The sequence below is a fragment of the Falco rusticolus genome, chromosome 13 (genome assembly GCF_015220075.1).
Source record: "Falco rusticolus isolate bFalRus1 chromosome 13, bFalRus1.pri, whole genome shotgun sequence".
Classification (NCBI taxonomy): Eukaryota; Metazoa; Chordata; class Aves; order Falconiformes; family Falconidae; genus Falco; species Falco rusticolus.
Window position 1 is genome coordinate 20,446,539 of NC_051199.1, and position 25,442 is coordinate 20,471,980.

At 40.3% G+C, this 25,442-nt stretch overlaps 1 protein-coding gene across 7 annotated transcripts in view; it reads left to right on the forward strand.

Moving 5' to 3' along the window:
* MCF2L2 (MCF.2 cell line derived transforming sequence-like 2) overlaps positions 1-25,442 on the forward strand; it is a 181,150-nt gene that overhangs the window by 135,474 nt on the left and 20,234 nt on the right. For all 7 annotated transcript variants that reach the window (XM_037406989.1, XM_037406987.1, XM_037406988.1 and 4 more), the window contains exons 16-25: positions 3,054-3,120; positions 4,272-4,387; positions 5,688-5,757; positions 10,639-10,731; positions 11,228-11,320; positions 14,991-15,116; positions 19,371-19,592; positions 20,943-21,035; positions 21,413-21,491; positions 22,616-22,688. In XM_037406989.1, coding sequence (XP_037262886.1) covers positions 3,054-3,120; positions 4,272-4,387; positions 5,688-5,757; positions 10,639-10,731; positions 11,228-11,320; positions 14,991-15,116; positions 19,371-19,592; positions 20,943-21,035; positions 21,413-21,491; positions 22,616-22,688 — 1,032 coding nt within the window. The remainder of the gene's footprint in view (positions 1-3,053; positions 3,121-4,271; positions 4,388-5,687; positions 5,758-10,638; positions 10,732-11,227; positions 11,321-14,990; positions 15,117-19,370; positions 19,593-20,942; positions 21,036-21,412; positions 21,492-22,615; positions 22,689-25,442) is intronic.

Sequence of the window (25,442 nt, forward strand, 5' to 3'; positions counted from 1 at the left end):
AGTGTCAAACCTGTTCTCCAATTCATTAAATAAGTGCAGAGCAGTAGTTCTTGGGTCTACCATGGGAACCTAGAATATAACCATCCTTTGGCTCTGAAGAGTGCTCAAAGTTGAAATATTTCTGTGTACCAGTGCAAAGACCATAGCTGTGTGCACAAGTAGGACATATGCACAGTTTCTATGGCCACACCATCATCCCAATGCAAATACAAGGTTTGCATAGGAAATTATACTTGCCTGTGTCTGTTTTATTGTATCTACTATTAGCTGCCTACCTGGACAACTGAATCTCCAATTTTCTCTGTGGAAGCTGGTAACCAGACATATGTAATTTCAGCTCCTTAGTTTGAAGTAGATAGTGACCACCAAACATCTGTCTGATTCAGCAAGTTTCTGCCACTAGAGCTTGTGTTGTAGCTTGATAACCGTTAGTGGCCTGAGCTTGATGAGGTATGATAGTTCACTTTGATAGCCAACCTAAGTTTTTTACTCCAGAAACAAGTTGTTAATTGTCCTCATGATTTCTTTAGCACTGCAAGTGGTAGTGATGCTAAAACAGTAGCAATCTGCTTGTCTCCCTTTACATCTGGTCTGTGCAGTAACTTCAACAGCTGTTAAAAGGAAAAGTGTATTTAACCATGAAAGTTTTATCTATTTCAGTCAACTGTAAAAACAAGTGCTAATATTTGTAAAATAATTTTGGGGACAAATGGCCCCTTAGGCCATTGTGCAATTCCCATGAAGGTGCATTAAAGTAGTATATATAGCTATATCATGAGGAGTAATCTAGTACTTTCAGCATATCCCAAACACATTTTCCAGCTCAAAGGTGTGCAAATTCTGGGAAATGTGGGCAGAGTTCTTCCATGGGTTAGAGTCCAACATGATGTGGCTTTATCAGGTCATGCAAAATACTACAGAATCACTTTGCACTTGTGTTTGTTCAATAGTATTGCTGGGTCATGAAGGGTGATAAGATTTTTTTCCCCGTTGCTAGGTGTGGCTTTCCTGTGCATAAATATCTCAATTTGAGATCAATGTGGAGGTTAACTAATTGGAGTCAGGGCTCCCAGAGTGTGCAGGGTGCAGCCCTGACCCAGTTCCCTACCTTGTGGTAAACACTCTGCAGTTTTGTTTTTACTTAAGGCATTGTGGCAAGGTACCTATGAAATCCTAGTTATTTTACAACAAAATTTGAAATGTTATGTGTCAGTTGAAGGTAAAGTCTAGTTTTTTCAGTTTTTATAATGTTTCTCAAGCAGTGGTCCATAAAGCAGTAATAGCCAGTGTAACTGGTCCCCACCTAGCCTGCAAAACCATATTGCCTTGAAAAAGACTGGGTAAACCTGAAGCAAATCAATGAATTATTTTAGTAACCTGGTAAGGTTTTAGTCAGTGCTTTTGCATTTCAAGCTGCCCGAGATGTATTTTACTTTCAAATGCCTGTCTGAACCATTTAAAGAAGGCTTTATCAGAAGCAGGATTGATTTATTAATCTCAGAAAGGACATCTTAAAAAATGAAGAGAATGACAAAATCCCCTTACAGTGGATGCAACAGTATAAACGTGGTTCATGACGTAAAGGGCTAATGGGGTCTGGCTGATGACATGACTTGTGTGATAGATAAAAAACAGGTAACCAGACATAAATATGGCAAACTCTGAGCAGGTGTGATAGAAGTGACCTTGCAGTCTTTGTATTTTCCTCTAGAAAGCAGCCTAGAAATGCTTCAAGCTTCTGGCAGCAGAGGAGCAGATTTCTATCTCCACCAACCTCTTGGAGAGCTTTTTACCGTAATACCAGAGATCTGTGTTCTTGCCAAAAAACAGGGTTTCTGTAGCATGTACTCTGGAGGCTACCCTCCAGGCACACCATGGTGTCTTCGGCAGTAGTGTGCTAAACTAGTACATTTCCAGCAGAAAACCTGGGATTGATAGTATTGATTGTATGTATAAAGTGGCAGGTACCCCATGAGGTAGAAGGGTCTCCAAGCACAAGATACTTTTCTTCTTTCTGGCCATTACTAATTCCATCCTTACCCTAATGTATGTACAGGGAGATACTGGACAAATGCACATGCTGGTATTGACGCCAGTAGTTGCCTAAACTTTACTAGGCTCATGTTGTGTGCTGCTGATGGCTGACCATAGCCCATTCCTCTAGACATTGCTCCCTAGCATCCCTCTGGTGATGTGTTTTGGCTTGATGTAGCTGTGTGGTTACAGACTCCTGTGGAGCATGGAGCAGGAAAGGGATACTAGGCGTTAGTCCCTTTCTACTTGAAGAAAATGCTCAAACTTCTAGAAGAGCTACCCTGAAAGTTTTGTTCATAAGAATATTAAAGACAACGTTCTCTTGAGAATATGAGACAATTAACACATAAAAAAGTTGAGGGATTTCATGCAATTTTATTTTAAAGTCTAATTATTTATTTTTCCAAAAGTGAATTGGTTACATTCATGTTTCTGTGAAATAAATCAATTATCTTCAATATATGTCCTCAAGTTACCTAGGAGCATTAAACTAATATTAGAAATGAAATGTCCAAAACATAGTATAAGTATTTTATTCTAAATTACTTTCATGTTTTCAGACCTCTGACATCATTCTGTTTCCTGTTTTTGCAACATAGTAAAGAGAGGCTCCACCAATTTTGTTTATTTTATAGAAGAAAGCGAAACAGAAATGTAACACAGCCTTGGGAAATGTAATCCCTTTTTACTGAGTATTGTTAGTTATTATTAGAAGAGAAAACCACCTGGGGCATTTTAAATCTTTTTATTCAGATTTGTATGTATAAGAATGGCAGAAGCGACCGAGATGAAGTTCAAAATGGGCTGAAAAAATAATAGTCCAAGGCATGTTTAGGACTTTCAAGCTTATCAACAAAGCACAATATTGAAGTATGGAGAAATGACCTTCAGAGGTTTGGGTTTTGTGTGTGTAGTCAGAGGCGTAAACAGGAACATGCAAGGAATACCATTTTTCTTTCATGTGTGCTTCGTTGAACTGTTAGTAAACATTATAACTCTCCACCTTTCTTGTCTTTTAGCCACATAATCAATGAGCTGATAGAAACAGAACGGGTTTATGTAGAAGAGCTTCAAAGTATAATAGAGGTAAGAAAATCTTCTGAAATGACTTCTGGTGTTTAACCTCTAAGTTATCACTGCAGATGCACATCCTTCATGGGCTGAACTCTCACCCCCCACCTTATGTCTCTGGTAGCAAGATAGCTCAGCCTTGGAGATGGGAAATGAGAAGGTTGTTTTGAACGTCTTTCCTCAGGGCTTAAAGAAAGAGTCACCTTTCCTGAGCCCACCCCACAGCATCATAAAAGTTGCATGGTTCTCAAAGTTACGGACAGAGCACTAGTCAATAAGGTGCCTTTTCAAAATTTCACCAACAGGCCTCAGAAACATCACCCTTGATTTCTGTGGGGCCAGACACTAAATTTTTTGGGAATGTAGGTTTGGAAAATCATTAAGAAAAATGAAGGCCCCCTTCCGCCTCTTGTTTATTGTCCCATGCAGTGTCCAAACACAGAAAAGAACAGCTCACCCTGCAAATGTAACTCTTGACCTTTGGAAACTCATAGGATACCAGGATACTCAGTGTGTGTGGAGTCTGTGGGAGGGCGGAGGCTGAGTAGGGCTCAATCATTCTTGTATTTGGGTGGGACTTGAAGGACTGAGTATTTTCTTTTCACAGCCACGTGGTTGCTTCTTTATTGGATTTGATCTGTGGGAGCTTATGGCTCTGGTAATTGATACATGACTTGAGTATAAAATCTGCGCTCAGAATGTTCTCTTGAAGTTTTTATTGAATAAACATAATCCAGTTTCTACAAGAAACAACTAAATAATCAAGCCAAATACTACTGTTCAACAAATAAACCCAAACTAACCCCTTTGCAATGAAGCTGCATAGCAGAAAGATAAGTGTCTATCAACTTTAGCAGTTTCCATCCCTACGTGACCAAAATGGCTTTTGAATCCTAGGGATATAATTTCATCTTTTTCGTTGACCCAGTAATCTGTCCATTTGTGGTTAAAAATATGTTTGCGCAACTATCAGGGGTAAAAGCTCTGGGGAAAATCAGAAGCATCAGAAAGTAATGGGAGCAACAAAGAAGCAGGCGTAGGAGAAGCCTTTGTATACTCTGTTGAGAACAAAAAGCACATGGGCTTTGGGGCTTTTCAGTATCTCGGACACAGTACTAATTCCCTGGTAAAAACAGGTTGGTTTTATTTTCCACTTTTTTCTGCAGGGGTATGCTTCAGAAATGGACAATCCCAATTTAGTACATCTGATTCCATCTGCACTTCAGAATAAGAAGGAAATTCTTTTTGGGAACCTCCCAGAAATCTACGAATTCCACAACAGGCATGTGGGAACTGGTGGTTGTCCTGTGCCCTCAAGTGCTGCTGTCATTTCTACTCCCTTTGTGTGGGGTGCTTTGTCATATTCACACATTTGCAGGCAGGAAAAGTCATCCTCACTTTGCCTCTGTGTGTGTCCTATAAAACCCATGTGTGGAGAACACTTCCGAGATCATCTATTTCATCTTTTTTTTGTGAAAGTTTATACCCTTTTGTGCATTTACTAGTGACTTCCCCTGGCATTATCCATTCTGAACGTCCCTCATGGCATTTTACTACCTCTCTTGGTACACTGGTAGATGTCACAGGACAAAATCCTGATGTTCATTCTCTGGTAAAACTCTGTGAGGATATTTTCTTAGTGTTCAGTTTATTTGTCCTATATTTTTGTTATCACATCAGAAGACATGATAGATTTGATAGCATATTTCTTAAGGGATTTTATTCTTCACATGATCATAAACCTTTCCAGAAGCCTTGTTCATGCTGTGGACAAGGGGATCTAGTGCTTAACTGCAGCACACCAGTTATGAACAAGATGAACCTCTTTTCGATCCTTTTTCAAAACAAAAGCTTAGGGCTGCTACTGTAAATTTCCTGCTTTTCCTAGCCTTGATTAAGTAAAACTGGCTGTAACCAAAGTGAGAATTTAGGAATTCTTTTGGATAATAATTGCCTGTAAGTTGTAACAAACAGTTGAACAAAATAAATCAAAAAATCCCTCTCTTGAAAGTTTAAATATTATGCCAGATTAGTTGATACATAGTAGAAAAAAATATTTTCCTGTTTACATATTATTTTGAAAGAACATGTCTTCCATTTGGAGAATGACATTCCCCTCACTTTAAAAGCCTGGTCTTTCTTTCCCTAAAGGCTTAGTGGATTGACTGCCACTGCAGAAGCCTTTGGACTATATCCCATATTTGTACTGCTTGCTGATTAAGCAACTGCATCTGACAGAGCTTTTCTGTCTTTTCTAGCAGTTCTGAAAAATCCTCATAACCAAATGGGAAGCAGGTGTTTGGGCTACATATTGGAAACAAATCTTAACATCCAAAGGAGCCAGATGTATCAGATGCTTGTGAGCAGATGAAAACTTGATAATATTGGTGACTCAGGCAATCAGCTGTAAACCACCTTCCATTTTTCTAAAAGATATATATTTATTTGTGTCAGAATTGTTACTTTCCCCACTGAATCCTTTTACTACAAAAATGTAGTCTTTTAGCTGGATGCACGCAGAAGCTGGCACACAGTGCAAGTGGGATGTTATATTACTGTTTGCTTTCCTTTCTCCCTCTTAGGATTTTCCTTAAGGAAATAGAAAATTGCATTGAAAACCCTGAGCTTCTTGCCCGATGCTTTTTGAAAAGAGTAAGTAAATCCTCTTGCAGGTTTGTATGAATATCTGTGGTTTTATCCTACAGTACTTACAGATTTACTCCTATCCTTTCACTCTGCTTTTGTGAATGAGGGGAAACTCACATAAGCAGATATTCCCAATTTGAGCCACAGTTAACAAGTGTGTATTCTGAAATCTGAACCTTTACCTGTTTTACTGACAGGAAGAGATCTGTTACTGGTGTTTTACCAATGTATTTCAAGCCCTGGTTAAAAACAAAAAGAAGAATCAGTGATCCAAATGTTTAACGTGCCTTTCATATCAGACAAATCTATACCAGCAATCTGGTGTAGCCCAGACACCACCCTACTGTAAATAAGCAGAGAATGGTATCACAGCAGATTGCTCTGAGCGCAGACAGTACATCCTGTTCCTGCCTTGTCTTACCTGTCTTTCCTCTGCGCCGTTCAGGACACTTGGACTTAGGACACCTGGAACTGGTCCAGCAGAGTCTACCACCTTGCTTGTGTGGTGAAACCCCACCAGCTCCCTAAGACTCTGTGAGGCTGATTCCTTTACTCGTTCACATAATTCAACAACCATGTAGGATTCTCCCCTCTCTTATGAAGTGGGGAGGGTTAGCTGTTTAAGAGTAGAGTGAGCTCAGTTTCTGAGAAAGCCTGAAGCCAACAGGCTTTGGTCAGATGCATGTGTCTGTGTCTTCTCTTCCTGTGACTTTCAGTGCCTAACTGCTGCAGCTCCCTCCGAGAGCTTCCGTTGTGTCCTTCCCACCGCTCCAGGTAGCACGACTGTTAGTTTGGTTTCCTGTAACATAACAAAAGGTGCTTGTTTATATAAAACTCATTCAGAGACCCTACTAATATGAAAAAAGCTGGTTTAGTGGGTTGCTGCCATTTTCATAGTCTGACAAAACTGCTTGAATAAGACTCTGTTTTGCATGGAAATGGCATGAGAAACAGGAAAATCTGTCCTCTTCACTGTACTCTAAGCTACCTCCTGCTTCTACTGTATACTACATCTAGCATTTGCTGCTTTTCCAGGGTACATGTGAAATACTTTTTTTTTAACAAGGTACTGTATGAAATACAGACAGATCTGGGTGAAACATGCATACCCCAGTTGCCAGAGGTGTTGATCACTGCCCCATCTCTAAGATTTCAGTGGGAGCCATGAACATGTGGTACTTCCAAAGAGTATGCCCCCAGTTTACAAGCAGGTCAGACTGAAGAGCATCATAGAAGTATAAATGTGATTATAAGTCCACTGAATTATTTTAACAGTGAAGCATTTAGAGCTTGAATAAGTGACATTAGTACAGAATATGTTGTTATCCTAAGATTCAGATGCTGAGCAGGAAAATATTGTGGTGAAATAGGATAAACAGTCTTTGAAGAATTCAGACTATTGAAATCCAAGGAGCATAAAATGCACTGTATCTTCCAAATATCCCTGGAATTGGAGCTAAAAAGAAATTCATGATACAGAGTTGATCCTATAATGCTGTAGAAAGTTCAAAAGTTCAAATTCTATGTTTAGATGTTGTAGCTTATGTCTGTCTGTAAAAACAGCTGTTGAGCCCAGTTCTCCTCACTGTTCTACCGATATGAAATTAGCAGCACTAAAGCTATGGTTCAGGTGTGAAGTGAAAGAAAATCAGTCCCTCTGTCACCTTTGCTTATCAGTTTCTATGGCCTAGAACACTAAATCTATTGAATAAGAGGTTAAATCATGCATTTGCTTTCTCCCCATTTCAAATTTCGCGCTAAGAAAGCAAAAGCCTCTCTCTTGCGATGTCTCTGCTCACACAGTAGCACCTTTGATTCAAGAACTTGCCCTTACATTCTGTTTTTAGAAGAAGCCACATGTAGTCCAGAAATGTGTTGTTTCTGTTGGAGTGCCTTTAGGAGGCACAAACAGAAGTCTGCTTGTGTGTTTGTGTTCCCCATGATCTGGCAGGTTTTTTTATGTCTTCCTGCTGAGCGGAGGCTTCTGGCTTGTGCCGTGAGTTATGGCTGTGCTTGCTTTGGCATAGGAGGAACTGAAAAAGCTGCTGCTCAAGGTAGTACCAAGTTCTGGGAGGAAATTCACATTGTTGCAGATTCACTTCTCATTTCTCCTTCTTTGTGTGGGTGTAACCATCCTGCCACAGCAGCATGGTGGGCCTGTGATTAGAGAAAGACTGATTTTTAGATTCATACCTGAAGAATATTACTCTGTCTGATCATGCTGGGACTCTTCAGCTCTGATTCCAGAGCTGCTTGAAAGAGTCCTGAGAGCTGCAGCAGGACATCCCGGTGCCTGAACCCCTCCATCCCCTGCCAGTCATTAGTCTGCCACATCCCCACACACTCTCCCACCTCCACCAGTGCCACCTGGTCAGCTGTCCCCATGGATGTGAACCCTTTTTCTCAAGTGATGGCAGAAACAGTCTGTGGAGTCCCAGCCTTTCTCCTCTCTAACTTCTCTCCTGGAACATAGTAGCAGAATCAGGTGAAAGATGAGGCAGAAAGCCCCTCTTGTCCTCCCTCCCACTTCACCTGACATTCTTAGGGTATGATTTTCATATGAACTAAATCACAAGTAAGCCAGCTCAACTTTGCCCACATGGCAGCTATTATACCATCACCAAGATGCTTGACCTTGCTTGAAGCTCTGTGTGGTGAGGACTGCACAAGTGCTCAAAGAGGGGAGGGATGTTACTGAATACCTTGCAGGATGGGTCTTCCCATGCTTTATCAGCAGAAAGAGAGGCACTCTGGGCTAATCTGCTAAACATGGGGCTGGGAAGAAGGAAAGCTTACCAAAGCCAGGCAAGAACGCTCAGGAAGAAAGGAAAGGTGTGTCAGACTGCTTACCAACAGGTACCAGGTGAGGTGTGACTCACTGTGGATTACCAGTTTACTTATTCATATTGCTAACCTTGGAAAAAGAGAGTAATTAATAGGAGCCAGCAGCTGGGGTGTTTGGTCATTCAGGGAGAAAGAAGTATTTAGAAAAGGAAGCTATCTGTAGGAGCTGGTCTGACAGGACTATAGGAGCTGGCCAGAAACCTGTGAGTTGGATTCAAAGGGCTAAATTCTAATTAAGCAAAATTTATTCATAAATCAGCAGTTAAAAAGATAATTGGAACTCTGCATAAATACCATGTGTGTGAAAACTTACAGAGATCTCAGGATGCAAACCACCATGGAAAGGAAAAGCATTACAGGAGAGATGAGCGTGGTGTAAAAGTACCAGCAATAAGTCAGAACCTCTGCATATGAAAATAGAGATATGTGGAACATTTAAGACTGGAGTTGGAGTAATTAGGCATTTAATTATTTATTGGCATTTTAGAGTCTGATTCTAGTAATTTCATCAGGAATTTCCTATTCCTTACACTATTACAAATCTTAAAGTTGTATTTAAAGATTTAAGTATCTGCCTGAGCAGATACCACTGATTTAGGCAGCAGTAGATTGCATTGGCATAGGGTGGTTCCACTATGACAAATTACTGGTATTGGTGGTTATTGTACCTTTTCTTTAAATTTAAATTGGTAATTTTCTCTTACTCCTGATAGTGCTTTTGACTGTTGCTGTCTCTGTTCTTTCCCAGTCCAATTAGGTTTCTGTGGGCCAGGAACAAATTGCAATGCTTGATTCCACTTTGTTATTACTTTTAGCTTTGTGGGTTTTACCCCCTGCTAACTTCCCTCCAAGGCAACACGTACAAACAATTCTATCTGTGTGGAGAAAGCTGCACTTGCTATGGAACAGCACCATTAATACTGTATTGAGTTGCAACAGAACTTCTTGCATTGCATAATCCTTAACAAAGTATGGCCTTTTCAAGGCATAGCTCTGCTTTCAAATCGGGGTCATCAGGGTGACATCCATCTAGGTCTATAGAGGAAGACAGCAGCAATACTGATTTCTTCTAGTAACTGTACAAAAGAAAATGCTTTCCCCGCACCAAGAGCGTGTAGGCACTGTCTAGTGGGTTGAAAGCACAGAGGCAAGAGCCAGGAATTGCCGAGATGCATTTTTGGCTCTGAATCTTTGATTCACTGAGGTCACATCCATTAGAGTAGGTGCAGACAAAGATGGGAAGCTCTCAGCCCGTCAGCCACAGCCAGCCCTGCTCAGGACTCTGTACGGCACTGCTCCGTGGTGGCAAGGCTGCTGTGCTGGGTGGGCACACAGCGACTGAGCCAGAGGAACACTTGTCTGTCAGCGTCCGCCCCTATAGCCAAGGGAACTCAAAATACACCTCTCTGGGCTTTTATAAAGATTGCCTTTGCTTTCGCTGAAGTCAGTGACATTTTCGCCGTGGACTTGAGTAAGAACACCTGGAATGTAGTCAAAGGTAAATAGAGGTCAAGTGAATCCACCTACTTCTAATTTGAATAGGACAGACAGAATTTAAGTACTTCCCCCTGCCTAGCCTGGGACATCAAGAAGACAAACTTGCTACTTTTTAATTTATTCTTGTACTATTGAGAGCTAGTGCTGTTTTCAAAGTGGCTCGGACATGTAAACCTTAGCTAAGTGGTGAGCATTATTAGCAATTACCAATCTGTGCCAATTGTCAACAAAATTTACATTACTAATGTCTTTTGTTTTCGGGTCATCTATCACCTCTCTGGAAGCTAACAGTTTTGCCATTAGCTTATGTGTCTTACAGTCTGCAGTCTCCTAGCTTTGTGCAAAAAGTGAGGACAAAACCCCCAAAAACTGCACTTTCAGGTGTATTTAACTTTGCAGGATAAAAAATGAGTTTGGTAGCTCCAGTATATTTTTACATACAGTTATCCCCGCATGTTAGCATGGAAAGTAAGAAAAAGTTAACTCAAGGCAGAAGCTCTGTGGATTCTTTTTTCTTACCTTACTTAAACTCTCCTTTCCTTGCAGAAAGAGGACCTCCAAATATATGAAAAGTATTGTCAGAACAAGCCAAGGTCCGAAGCTCTCTGGAGACAGTGTGGAGACAGCATCTTTTTTCAGGTACAATCTCATTGCAGACTAACAGTTCAAGACAATCAAAGCTTATTTTCCTTCTGTATCTCTTTCTTTAGAAAACTTAGAGCAATATTCAGACTTTTCTGCATGCTTCTTATATTGATGGCAGGTGCTTGGTATGTGTCAAGGTGCTCTCTACAGGATACTGGGTGGGTAGAGTAAGTAAGTAAGTAGATTTCCTGGACTGGAGCCTAACTCTTCAGGCTATACCCAAACCAAAGAAATGCTGGCTTCTTTACAAACCCCGGATGATTGCAATCTTATAAGCAGGGCATGACAGATTTCAACACTAAGTTGAATCTAAACATTAGCTCTTGTTTAGATATGTTTTCACTGTGGCATAAGTAACCTGGAAACTCCTATGCAGATGGAACAATTTTATCTCCCTATTAATTCACAAACTACCAAATGATAACGATCTTCTTGTCGTGCCTCTGTTTCAAGAAACAATTGTATTTTTCTTCCCTGCTGTCTCCTACAGGAGTGTCAGCGTAAATTGGATCATAAGCTCTCACTAGATGCTTATCTCTTAAAGCCAGTCCAGAGAATCACCAAGTACCAGTTGCTGTTAAAGGTAAGTTCTCTATGACGGTGCAGAGAATTGCAATGCAGAGCTTGTTTTACTTACAAAATTGTATATCAGAATTAGTTTCTAAAGGACTACCTCAAATAAATCCTCTTTCACTTCAACAAATACTTTCTAATGCTAAGATGTAAAATGGAAACAGAGAGGACTTCTATTTCAGAATAAGTACTGCTGTTACTTAGCAGTACTTATATACTAAGCAATAACAGTATATTATTATTATACATACACTGCTATATACTGTATAAAGTAAATATTTTATATAGTATTTTATTGTCTTATGTATTGATTTATTTATCTTTAAACAGAAATTTAATTTGGCTCTGTTGGATCAGTATGTGGTCATACAGTTTGAAAACTGGAATTGACGCTTTAAATCCTGTGTCTAACATCCATCCCTGTTTAACAAAACACTTCCAGCTCTCTGAACCTGATGCTTTCCCATGGTTGTGACTCAAACCTTTTGGAAGGAGCCACTCCCTTTTGGTGCATCTATTTTAAAGACCCAGCTAGGAGCAAATTGTCTGTAACTTTTCCACGGGATGAATATGTGAACTTCCCTGTTGATTTGGTTGGAACTATGAGTGGTCCACGCTTGAAATTCTGGTCTGAACTGGGCAATGGGAAATACATGCTCTCAAACCAATGACATTTTTTGAAGATAGTGGCTTAAATTTCTGGCTTCATCTTCTCAGTTCTTAAAAATAGTATTTATTGACCTTCCTTATGGGAAGGTCATGAAGGTGAATTACATGCTGTTCTTAAGCCTCTGGACTTAATGTAGTGTCATGTACTGTCATTTGCAATAAAGATTTTAGGCTGCAATTTTATTTTCTAATGGCTACCATGACACTGGTCAAACTGTGCCAGTTTAAGCCCTGTGGGGATCTGGCTGGTCATTCACTTGTGCAGTGTTCCTGTGACCTGTTTATTGACTTCAAACAAAACTGTAGAATCCAAATATTGAACGGTGATATTAACAAGGATGCAACTTCACTGATTCCAGTAGATTTACATCAACGTAATCCAGAAGTAAATTTCACTCTATTTCTTGAAATTATTCTGTGACAAGGGAGAAAATGCCAAGGTCTTCAGAAGAGCAGGAGTAAACCAGATTCTACTTTTAATTTGAAATATGACTGTAAATAAAACCAAGATTAGATCAAGGAGTAAAATTTGCAGGCAAAACAGGTTGCAGCCATTGGGGTTGAAGCTGGTCAGACCAGTTTTCTACTTAGCAACAACACATTGGCAGGGATGTTTACTTTGTCAGGGATTATGAGATCTGTGAAGATGGTGTACTCTTTGCTGGCAGCAGGACATTTAAAAGTGTAGGAAAATGGGAGTCACTGAAAAATGGGTGACAAACAAGGACTCTTACAAGCTGTGTGCCTTGAGTGATGGGCAGACTAGATTTAAATTCTGAGTCACAGTTATTGCAGCCCTCTGGTTTCAATCAGTTTAGCTAATACTATATATATCGCTATAGAGAGAGCAGGGAGCCATTCTCACCCCAGAAAATGAGCAACAGGTACTATAGGAACGCATCCTGCTTTTACCTTCTAAACCCTGGTCATCCAAGCACTTGAGGAGAGGCTGCTGGTGTTTGGGGTTTGCAAGCAGTACCTGTTTGCAGCCCTGTTTTACAGGAACACAAGTGCCTCAGCTTTTGGATTAAATAATTTCCAAACTCAAAATGTGGCTAAAAAAGATATGCCTGAATGAAAAGCATGCCAATGGCCACCCCTGCTGAAGGGGTCCAATTCTCACTATAATAAAGATTACTAAAGTTAGTAGAAACTTGATTAATTCCTAGGTATATTTCTGCAGCATAGTTTCTGTAGATGCTGTAGTCAGCATAAAGAAACAAAACTGAACTCACTTCCTTTACAGTTCTTGGTGAGGTTCTGTTATTACGGGAATTTATTTCTTAGTTCCTTCACAGCTTGCATTTCTGAAGTGAAAACTGCATCCACCCAAATGCTTCTTTCGTTCCACTGTTAGATATATAGGACAGGGACAAGTCAATATGATTAATAAAGTAGTTATTTGATTATGGGTTCTGTCACTGGAACTATTGTCTCATTAGCAACCAAAAAATTTATTCTTTCACCTGATTAAGGGATGCAGATTCTGAGCATCAAAATCACAGGTCACTCGCTATATGTGATCAGTTATCTTACTACCTTTGCTTACAGTCATCTTACTTTTTCTGTTTAATGGTAGGAATCCTGATTGGCTTTGGTTTCAAATTCAGTTGTGTAGTCTTGGGATCTTCCAGCTACTCTGAGATTCACGTCTTCTCAAGACTGTACCTACCATCTGTGGGTTTGTATCTGTTAAACTTTGCTTCCCTAGATGCTTTTAGCAAAGTTATAGAGTCTGACTCTGATCTCAGGTGGATACTCGCTGGCAGTAACTGCTTTCTCTACAGTGCAGTGGGGAGAAAGCAATCTGTGCATCTGAATCAGGTTCAGGGCTCCTCTGTAGGCGGAAGAGCAAGAAGCAAGGCAGTTAACTTGATTTATAATGAAGGTTTTAGTGTGTTTCAGGGCTTCCATAGGTTATAATGGTTGGTTACAAGAAAAGAATTAAGTCCTGAGCTATGACTAGAATTTTCCAAGCAAGAGACACATCTAGAAATAAGAAGTAAGGAACTGTACTATTCTATGTAAGTAGTTGGCCCTGAATATTTGGAACTCTAAATAGGGTCTTTCTATGTGAAGAGGTTACAGAAATTGAGCCCTCAAAAGATTTTGTTTGTTTCTTTGCTTTGGGCACATGTTTCTTAACTTGTCCAGAACTTTGTCTCTCGTTCCTTGTGCAAGGGTTGAAGAATGGAATAACTTTCCTTATTTCAAGCAGAATATAATGTTTGATGAATTTTTGCTAGAGGTCAGCATTGTTCTTCAAAATTACTCTCTCTCAAAAAAGGTTTTCAAATTTGCAAATGTAGATCTATAGATAGTAGAGGTAGAGACTAAAAGGTGGGGAAATTTTATAGTAATCTGGCCTATTCTGCCCCCCAAAAAAACCCAAAAACTGAAAAAACCTGTCTTCTAGATTAAAGAAGTCTCATTTAATTTAAGGAAGGGAGATTTGTGAGATGATTTGACCGTGTCTGCAAGCACCTACAACAGGAAGTGACTTCCTCCCTTGCAGTTTGTTTAACTGACAGGAGCTTGCTAGGACCTGATGAATGGAACACCAAACCTGCCAAATTCAAACTAGAAATTAATTTATATTTTTAATGGTGGTAGTAAGTACCTTGTGGAACAAATTGCAGAGGGAGATGGTGAATTCTCGAACACCTGAAATCACTACATTAAGATTGAGGTTTTTTTCTAGCAGATGTGGAATAAGAAAAACCTGGATGTCACTCTGTGACATGCAAAAAGTTCATTGTAAATATGTCAGAATGGTCCTGTCTCATCTTAAATGAACCCATATAACTTGAAAATGTCCAAAAGGTCAAAATGTGTGCCCTCAATGACAGTTCTGGTGAGTGTCCTGTTTGGGTTTGATCTTTTTTAATTTTTTTTCCCTATAATTCTGCTACTTTGTCTGTGCAGTACAGATTTCAGGAAGGTTTTTCTTAGGGTGGCTTCTAGTTAGTATAAGAAGTTTTCAAGTAGTTTTCATATCTTTTTTAAATCAGGAAATGCTGAAGTGCAGCAAGAATTCAGAGGGTACTGCTGAATTGGAAGAAGCCCTGGCCACAGTGCTTGATATCATCAAATCAGTAAATGACTCCATGCACCAGATAGCAATCACAGGATATGAGGTATGATTTGCTGTTGCTCTTACTCTAGTTTTGACCTATCCAGTGTTCCTCTCATCATCGATCATGCTGTGCCCATGGCTGATAAACTTTGCAGGAGTCTGTGCCACATTCTTGAAGGATGTCACTCAGTGGCATGTTGTGGTGGCCAAAAATACGTGTCAGAATACCTGTCATGTGGAGGCGGGGGTGTGAATGTGGGGAAGAAGTGGGACAAAGGCAGTCCTTCTGAGTAATCACACCCAAACCTCATTGGTAGGTGAGAGGTAGCGAGTGTGACGGACATAAAGTTTCAGCAAATTTCTTAAGTTATGACTGCTATGCACTTAGGAAGGAAAATTTGGCTCCCATTTGAAGTTGGTAATAGAATCCATCCCAATGACTGCCAAACTCATTATCTGAAATGTGAAATAACAACCACAGTACAAATCAAAGGCCACAGATGTATGTATATCTCTGCTGAAGCTCCATTGCAGTCATATGACTTCCAAGAACTAGTGTTGCCTACATAAAATGAGCCCTTAAGTGAGAAGTGGAAGTGACTGACACACAAAAGAGAAACATTCCGGGTGAAATGGGGCCTGAGGGTGATGTGGTCGCCCATTTTGAAATGGCTGCAGGGTCAAGAAAAAAGAAAGCACTGAGAAGGTGGGTTCGAAGAGTTATTAGATCAGGATAACAGGGTTTAGTCTGGACACTAGAAAAACAGTATTTTGTGCAGAATGTGACTTTCAGAGAAAGTGCTGGAGTCTATACTGACTGTGTCTGGGTGGGAAGTTATTTGTGTCTTGCAGGATGTAGTTGCTTCAGGAGTTTTAGTTTCTGTAGTTCTCTTGTGCAAGTGTATCTGCACCTGGTAGCTGAGGAAACTATGCCCTCTGTCAGCATTGTTTTATAAAAGAACTTAACTGCTTGCTTGGCTGTATGTCATAGATCCACCGCTGTGCACAGCTGGAGATCCTCCTGTGGATTGTACGTTACATTTGAGATGGGAATGTGAGTTCATATCCTGCAGTAGCTGTACTGGGTTGAATGCGAAGCAGTGGCCGCCTTGTTACATTAGCACACACACAGACTAGCTGCAGTGCCTGTGGGTCAGAGAAACACCACAGGTCCTAAGCACAACTTAGCGCTCCCAAACCTGACGAACTTAAGTAAAGCATGTACTTTACCCCAGCCTTCTGCACAGCTATGAGCTACACCCATTATGAATTGACCAGGGGATCTTGTGCTGTATGTGTTTGCACCAAGAGTTGGGTTTAGATTAAGAATATAACATGAAGCTTTCCTGCTTAGTTTAGATTAGTAGTATCTTTTTGACATGATTTCCATCTAATTTTCAGTTTTTCCAAGTGTTCTCAAGGTAGGAGAAGCCTACTATGTTCAGATTTGTTGGCTGAACCGGAATAGTTCATTAGCTTTGTAATTTCTTCAACCTACAATGTCAAATTCAGCACCTGACTGCTTCGGCCATTGGCAGTTCTTAAACGATTCTTCAGTATTATCTCTTCTGATGGAGCAGACATGCTGTATATTTTTGAATCTTCACTGAATAAATCTTAATTCCAGTAACACAAAAGAAAACACTGGTCTTAAAATGAATTTTATACTGGTGTAATTGGATGTAGAAAATAACGTCAGCTATACATTTTATTTAAATATATAAATTTTATAATATTTACATGTAGAGAGACAAGCCAACAGCTTAAAGTGACTTAAAGGTCATCCTTTCGCCTGTTCCTTACTTTCAAATCTCAGAGTAGTTTTGTACTCAGGAACCAGAGCATTCATGTTCCTTTTCAGCCTCCACTTTTGAATTTGTCGGCCTTCCATGATATGCCAGATAGCCTCCAAGGACTAGATTGTTGCCTCTTCTACAAAGTGGAACATGGCTGCTGTGTAGCCTGATGCCGACAGCATTCCTGAGATGGTTTGTTACGTGATTATTGAATTGGGTGAAAGTGTGAAAGAGGATGAACCCAATAATCTGTTCTCCCTGTTCCACCTGTCCCAGCTGCTCAGCTGTGATGCCAAATAAACACCTCCCATAGCTCATGAAACCATACCCCATCTTGTGGAGTCTTTCCCACAGAGGTATGATAGAAATACTTGCCTAGAGCACCTTGCAGAGAAGGAAATTATGCCAGCAGAAAAGCAGGTTTTATGGCAGCTGATGAATGCTCCTAATTGCATAGGATATTCTGCTTCTCAGACCTGTGCACATGTAGACTTGAGGAGCTGAATTCTTGTGTAAGAAATTCCTAACATGTAAGTCCGGGGTTGGTTTGGGGTTTTTTTTGGTTGCTTGTTTGTTTGTTTGTTTGTTTTAGGCAAAGCCACAAAAAAGTAGAATAAATCTTGCAGAGAGGAAGTTTTAGATATGTTTCCTACTATCGTCCTGACATTTGCATACAACCTGGCCTGGGTAATTTGTCCGTGAATTATGCAGCACCTAAGCCATTCATATGTATCTCTTGTCCTCTGTAAACGTGATATAGAGTGTAGTGTTATAACAGGGAATAATTATATTTGAGAAAGCGATTAAACCTTCCATTTTAAACTTCCTTTAGGACAAAATATTGCTGTCCACTAGCACAAGTTACCAGAGACAGTGTCAACTTCTCTATTTGCTGCCTACCCTGAAGAGAGAGTCCAGTGCTTGTGGGCTAATATTCAGTCTTTTTCGGGATTGCTGCAGGGTGCCATCCCTGTCCATCCTCTTTCTCTTTGCAGTGGTAACCTCGCACTTCATTTGTTATAAGCACAATCCTATATCCGAGATTGAAGAGACGGACCTATCACAAGAGTTGAACTGAGCTTTTGGATCTCAGTGCCATATCAAACAGTGCCTGGAGTGACAGAAGCCTCTCACCATTGTCAGAACTCTGTAGGCAATATGTTTGTTTGGGTTTTTATTCAGCTTTACATCTCATCAATGCACTTTTCACAGGTTTGCAGTTTACACCCACACGCACACATAAATACAAACACACAGAGTCCTGTAAGCACAAAAAAAAATCCCAACTCTGAATATTAGAGATGAGAGATGGTTATACCAATTACTGAGATTTTTTGAATGCTTTGGAGAATTAATAATACTGTGATATGGAGTTGAAAAGTACCTAATCAAACCTGGTTTTGCAGTTGGATGTACGGTAGAGGATGTGGAGTGGGAGGGAGAGCAGGTTGCAATCCATATTTTAAGAAATCAGACATTCCCACTTGGAGCCAACATCCTCATCTTATAATCAACATAAGTACTGATTTTCAACATTTGTTTGTTTAGTAATGCACTGAGTGTATTCTCTCAATTTATTATACAAAGCACTCCTAGAAAAATTTGCTGCTAGGATAATTATGTTTATAATTATTTGTTGAAGCCCATTACCATATAGACGTTGCCATGTCTTCTATCCATACATTGCTATACTCTTTAGTACTGAACTGTGCTATAAATATTTGTTCTGGTGGCATCTGAGCCAAATATTTATACCAGGTGAAGTATTCACCCATCCATGGTCCTCAGAAAAGGGCTTTAACTTAGAAAGGACCAGTTCCTGCTTAGTTTCACTTGCCCTCAGGTACTTGTACAGCTCCTTGGTGCATTTACTCCCTCTTTGCGCAAGGCTGTGCAGCATTGCAGTTTGCAGATGCTGTGCTGAGAAGCTATTGACAAGGGTTCTAAAGTCTATTTTGCAATGGGAGGGAATTACACACCTACATACCTCTAGGCATCAATCTGTGTCTTCAGACACCTAAGCATCTTTCAAGGTTTTGCCCAGGGATAGAGGAAGCTCCTAGCAGAGCAGAAACTGAAGCTAGATCTTTCAGAGCCAAGGCCTTTGGCTGACTATCTGGACTGCACTGGGCCTTCATACTGCTTTGGAGTCAGGAGTCTTGAAATCTAGTTCTTGATAGAAGATGCTTCCTCTGAGGTCATCAGAGGAGACAGCCTGTGTGTCAGATCCAAAGAGGTCCTAAACCAGACCTTAGACACTAACTATGAATGGAGAGACAAACTGGGATTTATGAATGTGGAAAACAGTGTGTTAATGGTTATATGAAGAAACCACACAGGTTTAGGAAGGAGACGTGTGCAGATGGGATTCCAGCTATAATGTGTCCACTCTCCAGCACAAGGGATGCCTAGGCACATACCTGTGCCTGGAAGCTTAAATACCACTAGTGGAAAGAAATGTGCCTGGGATTACCCTAGTCTGAATACGATATAGGCTCTCTTTTTTCCTTGCTTGCTAGGGGGATGTCAGTGAGCTTGGCAAGCTGTTGATGCAAGGTTCCTTCAATGTCTGGACTGACCACAAGAAGGGGCACAACAAGGTGAAGGATTTGGCTAGATTCAAACCAATGCAGAGACACCTCTTCCTCTATACAAAGATGCTACTGTTCTGCAAGAAACGGGAGGAGAACACAGATGGCCATGAGAAGACAGCTTCATACAGCTTTAAAAATTCGTTAAAGGTAATAAATATGGTAATAGTGGGGAAAGAAAGAAATCTGGTGTTCTCAAAACATGGGGATGCTTCCATGTGGAGACTTGAGGAAGGTACACATATCTGGAGCTGTCTTGCACCCCTGAGTAAATGAAAATCTGGAGACAGACCCAGCCATGTGTCCTGCAATTCCAGACATGAACCTTGGTTTTTGCAACTTGATACAAATGGGCACCTTGTGTGTTCTTGGCCAGTGTTCCATAAGGAGGAGCAAGACTGAATGGACCTGCATCTCTCGTTGTTCTGCCTGTAAGCATCCTCTAAGTTCCATACTATTGCAAGCTTTACTATTGACATCATTTGAGCAGATACATTCTGTGACGGTAATAGCTACAAATGAATCACAGTGCAATAGAAGTGCCCTTTTATTTGCAAGAGTGACATTTCCAGATATGAGTCAGGACATTTTCTGTTAAGATGGAAATTACAAGTAGGCTCAGTTTTCCCTTTAAGCACACTGGTGTGCCACTGGTGTGACTTCAGACAACTAACATTTGTCCAAGTGTAAATGCTGCAAACTTATTGCAGGGTAACCAGACAGGAATTGTAACAGAACCTAGTTCAAGGAGCGAACCAATTCATACAAAGGTTTGAAGTTTCTTTCTGTGGAGACAGCAGAAATGATGACATAATTAAAGCTGTTTAAATCTTCAAATGTAATGCTGAGGCAAATCAGAACAAGGGAGAGAAACAAATCCAGGAAGAAGATGGGAAGCTGGTAAGCATAGTAGCAGCTGGACTTCAAAATTTGGGTTAAGAATCTTATCATTTAACAAACCTAGAATTACGTTCTTCAGTTCCTTGTTTGTCTTGCCTAGTTACACACTTAGCTACTTGCTCACCTCTTTTTAAAATTTTCCCGAAACTGTATTGAATTTTTTGTATTGTCTGGATTTGCAGATGAGTCATTAAATCTCACAATGCCCTGTTCCAGCCCTCTTCCTCTCCCTCTCAATAGGTCAGTGATGGCAAGTTGAAATACCATCTTCCTCAGACTCAAAATTTGTATAGATGGACAAGAGCCAGGATAGGGTTGAAAACTGTTGCACAGTTCAAGCAAGAAAAGCAAAGAGGATAAATTCATTATCAGATATTAACTTGTGTTACTTTTGAGGACTTAATTTTTTTTCTATAACAGTAAAAAATATGAATGATAAATCAGATGTTGAGAAGCAACATGTTCTGAATGTTACTTTTAATAACTCCCTAAGGTGCAGAAGTGAATGCATCCTTTTAAAAATGCTTCTCAGAGGATAAATTGTTTAAGGACTATTGACGTTTTTCAGATTCCAGCTGCTTCTTTTCTATTTTGAAACAGATGAGCACTGTGGGCATTACAGAAAATGTAAAAGGGGATAACAAGAAGTTTGAGATCTGGTATAATGGCAGAGAAGAGGTCTATATAATTCAGGTAACAACAATCTTTTTTTTTTCCCCAAGGACTATTCTTCCTTTCAGTTGAATTGTGTTTTAAAAAGTTTTCAGTTTCGTGAATTTTTCACTGTTTGTTGGCACTCAAATTACAAACTTACCATTCTGAAAATGGTCATGATTTTGGGTGAAAGAGGAAACAAAGTAGTGGAAAATTACTTGGAACGCTGGACAGAAAAGCAAGGACAGGATCTTAGATTCATGGCAACTTTTCCATCTTGAAGAATGTGCTCTGCTTTGCTGGCCACAGTCTTCTATTCCTTGGGAAAATCGAGACCAAATGTAGATCAGGGCAGCCAACTGATTGGCAGCATGCTTTAATTAGATCTGTTTTGCCTTTTCCTCTGTTGTTCTCAGGCATCTTCTGTTGAGCTGAAAAACACCTGGATTTCTGAGATTCGCAAAGTCCTGACAGGACAATTGGAAGCATGTAGAGGTAGGACACACAGAGCGAGATCTGGTAACATTGCTTTCCTTCTGTAGCTGTGTGTGACAACATGGAGCTGGGATGAGTTACGGTGCCATTCAGTACCACCAGGGAAACCAGCAAGAGCAGACTTTCTGTGTGAGGATCCATTGCATGGTTGCAGCATTTGTTCAATTTAAACCCTTGTCCTTCATCAAATAAAATTTCTCAACTTCAGAAATGGCATGGAAAAATATTCCGTTCAGTTAGTCTGAGGAATGTGATTTTCCTCTGTTCTCCCTCTCAGACTGCAGCCCTAGAAGCGCACCCCTTTGCAATAGCCTGTGAGCAGATGGGGTCCCAGTCTTCACTCTGTGCCTTCTTGCAAGACCTGACACAAAAGATCTCCTTCCACATATGTGGCTGGACATGCCAACTGTTGCTCTCCATCCTGTTGTTTGTTTTGCTTTGTTGGGTGTTTGAGGGTTTCTATTTTAAATCTAGTCGCCTACCTTATGCTTTAAATGTCAGTCAGTTATCCCATCTTTTTATCTTCGTGATCTCCCTGTAAAACATGATTGACATTTCCCTCTCTCACAGAGATGTCACTTTTAAGGTGATTTGTGATGTGCTAAACCCGTGAATGACTGAAGCCTCATAAGTACCTAAAATATTGACACCCTCTCCTTAAAGTGATGCCAGCAAAGCCTCTCCACCCACATCCTTCAGATTCCTAAGCAGACTTTGTCCGAAGTGGAAACCTGTGCCTGGGCTTTAACTTTAGAGGTCACCTTTATTTTAATTGTCTGTTTCATACAGACAATGAGTTCTTACAACCTCCTTAAGTGGAGGGAAACAATTACACACATTGGCCTCAGCAATTTAATCCAACCCATAATAACAATTCTTTACAATGCTTACTACTCAGGTCTTTTGTTACTGTTCTTGTCTTCATCCTTTCTCCTTTTTGCTCTGAGTTCTGCTGCGGTCACTTCAGCAGGAACTGCTGACAAAGAAACTCAGGATTCTTATCAGTGCAGTTTCAGGCCTTGATCTAGGGACTTTCTGATACAGTTTGTAATATTTATTAATGGGAAAACAAGGAAGCAACTTATACAGCTTGGAGCAATTTCTTTTTACTTTTTCTTTAACAGAAGCAAGTCAATTGCACCAAAGAATTACTGAAAGTGTATACCATGCACCAATGGATTCCTCCAACGCAAGCAGGTAACCACAGCTATTGTGGCATATCAGGGCCATTTTTTGTCTTGCCTTTGTGCTTTTGCAGTACATAAATTCTTAGTTTTCTGTGTTTAGCTTCCTGGGTACGAACTTACTTGATTGTCTTTGAATTCTTAAGAGACATGTAAATGCAGGTAAATGTTTTGCTCATGGGGAAACTAAACTCATTCTGAATGCAGAATTCATTTCAAAGGTGATCATTTGGGTTTGCAAAAGAACCATATGCTCCAGATTTACTCCAGTTTAGATAAAACGTAATGGGACATTTCCAGGATGTTAAGTGGAGCTGCCAGCAAATTTTTGTAATGACCCAAATGCTGGACAAATTTAATGTAAGCTGGTATGGGATGAAACAGTAAAATTTTAGCAGGATCAACCAAACCAAGAGACCCCAGGTAACACAGCCAGCCTCTGAGAGTTGTGCAGCTCAATGCAAGAAATTTTACATAGATGCAATACTGTTAATCTTGCACCATATTTTCTCTAGGCTTGGTTACATTTGCGTTGTTTAAGGTTTAAGCTGGAAAGATTTAAGGGTGAAAAACTTTCAGTAAACCCACCTTGGGGATAGGATAAAATTATTCCAGTAAAATATGAAATGCAATCACAAAAATGTTTCAAATCAATCCAGAGGTATACCCCTCTTGTAAGGCTCTCAAAGTGAGAATTTTCAGACCAGAATTTATAGACAAAATATGTAAGCAGAAAATTAATTAACTCCAGGAAGAAAAGCCATATGATTAGCTATTTGTCCTAGAATGGATTAAACCAAAGGAAAAATGAAGTACTTGTTGTCTTCACTCTGTCAACTGTGCTGGAGAAGGAGAGGTTAGATGCTTCTGCTCCAGATGCTGAGTTATTACAGGGACAGGGTGGTTATGGGAAGTCTTCACGAAAGAGCAACACTCCGGGCTTTCATGAATGAAACAAAGTTCAGGGTGCCCTATTGGCTATTGTGAGCAGAGGCCACCTTGATCCTCTGTCATGTGTGTCTCAGGTAGAAGCAGGGACAGTGGAATTGCAGCACAAGGTGGCTTTGCACTAGCTGATGTGAAATAGTGGATCCAGAATTCCCCAGACTGTGGAGCCCCTTCTGCATCCTGTTTTGGGATGCTGGATGGAGACAGGGAGGAAGGAAGAAGCTAGGCTTTGTGATACCCACCCACATAGGCATCATCTGTGTTTATGACTGATATGACTAAGCAGCCCCAGTTGTGGAAGGTGCTATAAGTAAGCCAGTGGCAGACAGTATTAGCTAAAGAGCAACTAGCATCATCAGAGCTTTGCTAGTACTTGGAGGCTAATTAATTATTGAGATTTTATCTAACCAATAGACATCCTTTCCTGGGTTGCTCATGTGTAACAGTGATTCTACTAGGAATTGTTAAACCTGTACTGCGACCTTGGGGAGATCTGTTTGCAGGACGCTCTCCCCTCCCTGAGCCTTATCTGTTCAGTGACAAAGACCATTCCCGTCACTTGGTTATATGCCACCGCAGCAGTTGGGGCTGCAGTTCCATGAGATAAGGCAGGGCTGGGCTGACTCAGGATTGGAGCTGAGGTGTTGGCAAAAGGGACATTTAGAGCCAGTGTCCTTAATACAGACAGTTACTAAACATCCCTAAGTCCTGTTTAATCTATTTAAACTCTCTCTCTGTAAATTCTTCCCCAAAGTTTCACTGTTTAATCCTAAAATGAGATGCCCTATGGTGCCTATTGCTGCTGTATCTCTCTCAAGGTATGGCTGCTGCATTTCAGTGATAATGAAATGATCCCTCTGTATTGTTTTCTAATCTATTTAAACATACAAAACTTAAATAGACTATTGTTCTAGCTGCTTAACTATCTGCTTTATTGGAAATGACTGATTTAGTCATACATCCATGTAAAAATATCCTATAGATATACACAAACACCTGGAGTTTTACTGCAGATGCTGTTTCAGAGAAGCTTGTGTGTTTTCTTCATGTCTTTCTCATAGCTGTAAATCTTTAACTCTGTCGGCTGTGTGTTTCACAGTTATCTCAGCCTAGCTGGGAAGGAACAGAGAAAAAAGAATAAGGAAATGTGAGTGTGCTTTGGCTTTGTTCCCATATGTATTTTGAGCCCCATTTTGTACATGACTTCAGACTGCAAAATCAAAATTTTGATTTAGTACAGGAGGTAACAGAGACCTCCTGTTAAGGTTCCATCAGAAACAGGTCAGAGGTTGAAATACAAAGCAATGAGTCCCAGGCTGCCTTGTAGTTATAAAAGGTATTCACAGATCTCTAGTATTCCAAATGTTTTGTAAGTTTTTAATGATATCTTGGACCTTTCCTTACAGCAAGAGAGACCCTGGGAATGTTAAGCATAATGGTTCACGTATTAATTGTAAACAGCAATGCAATTGCTGATACATGTTAATAATAAGCATTTTGGGAAAGAATATTTCAAATGTGTAGATACGATGAAATGTGAGGAGCGGTCTGCCAAAGATAACAGTGAAACACCCAAACTAACCCACCAGACATTTGCAAAACAATGAGGTTACCATGAGAAAACCTTGCAGCTCAGACACCCTACAAACCTGGGTCAAGGGGGTTACTCCCATTACAGACGACAAGGGTGGTATCTGTGCAGATCTGGCAAGATGGGTCCCCTCGTCTGTGGTTCAGCTGTAGACAGGGATATCCCACTTGGATTCATGTTTCCGAAGAGCAGAAGACGAAGAAGTTGGGGGATCCTGGAGTCAGTGGA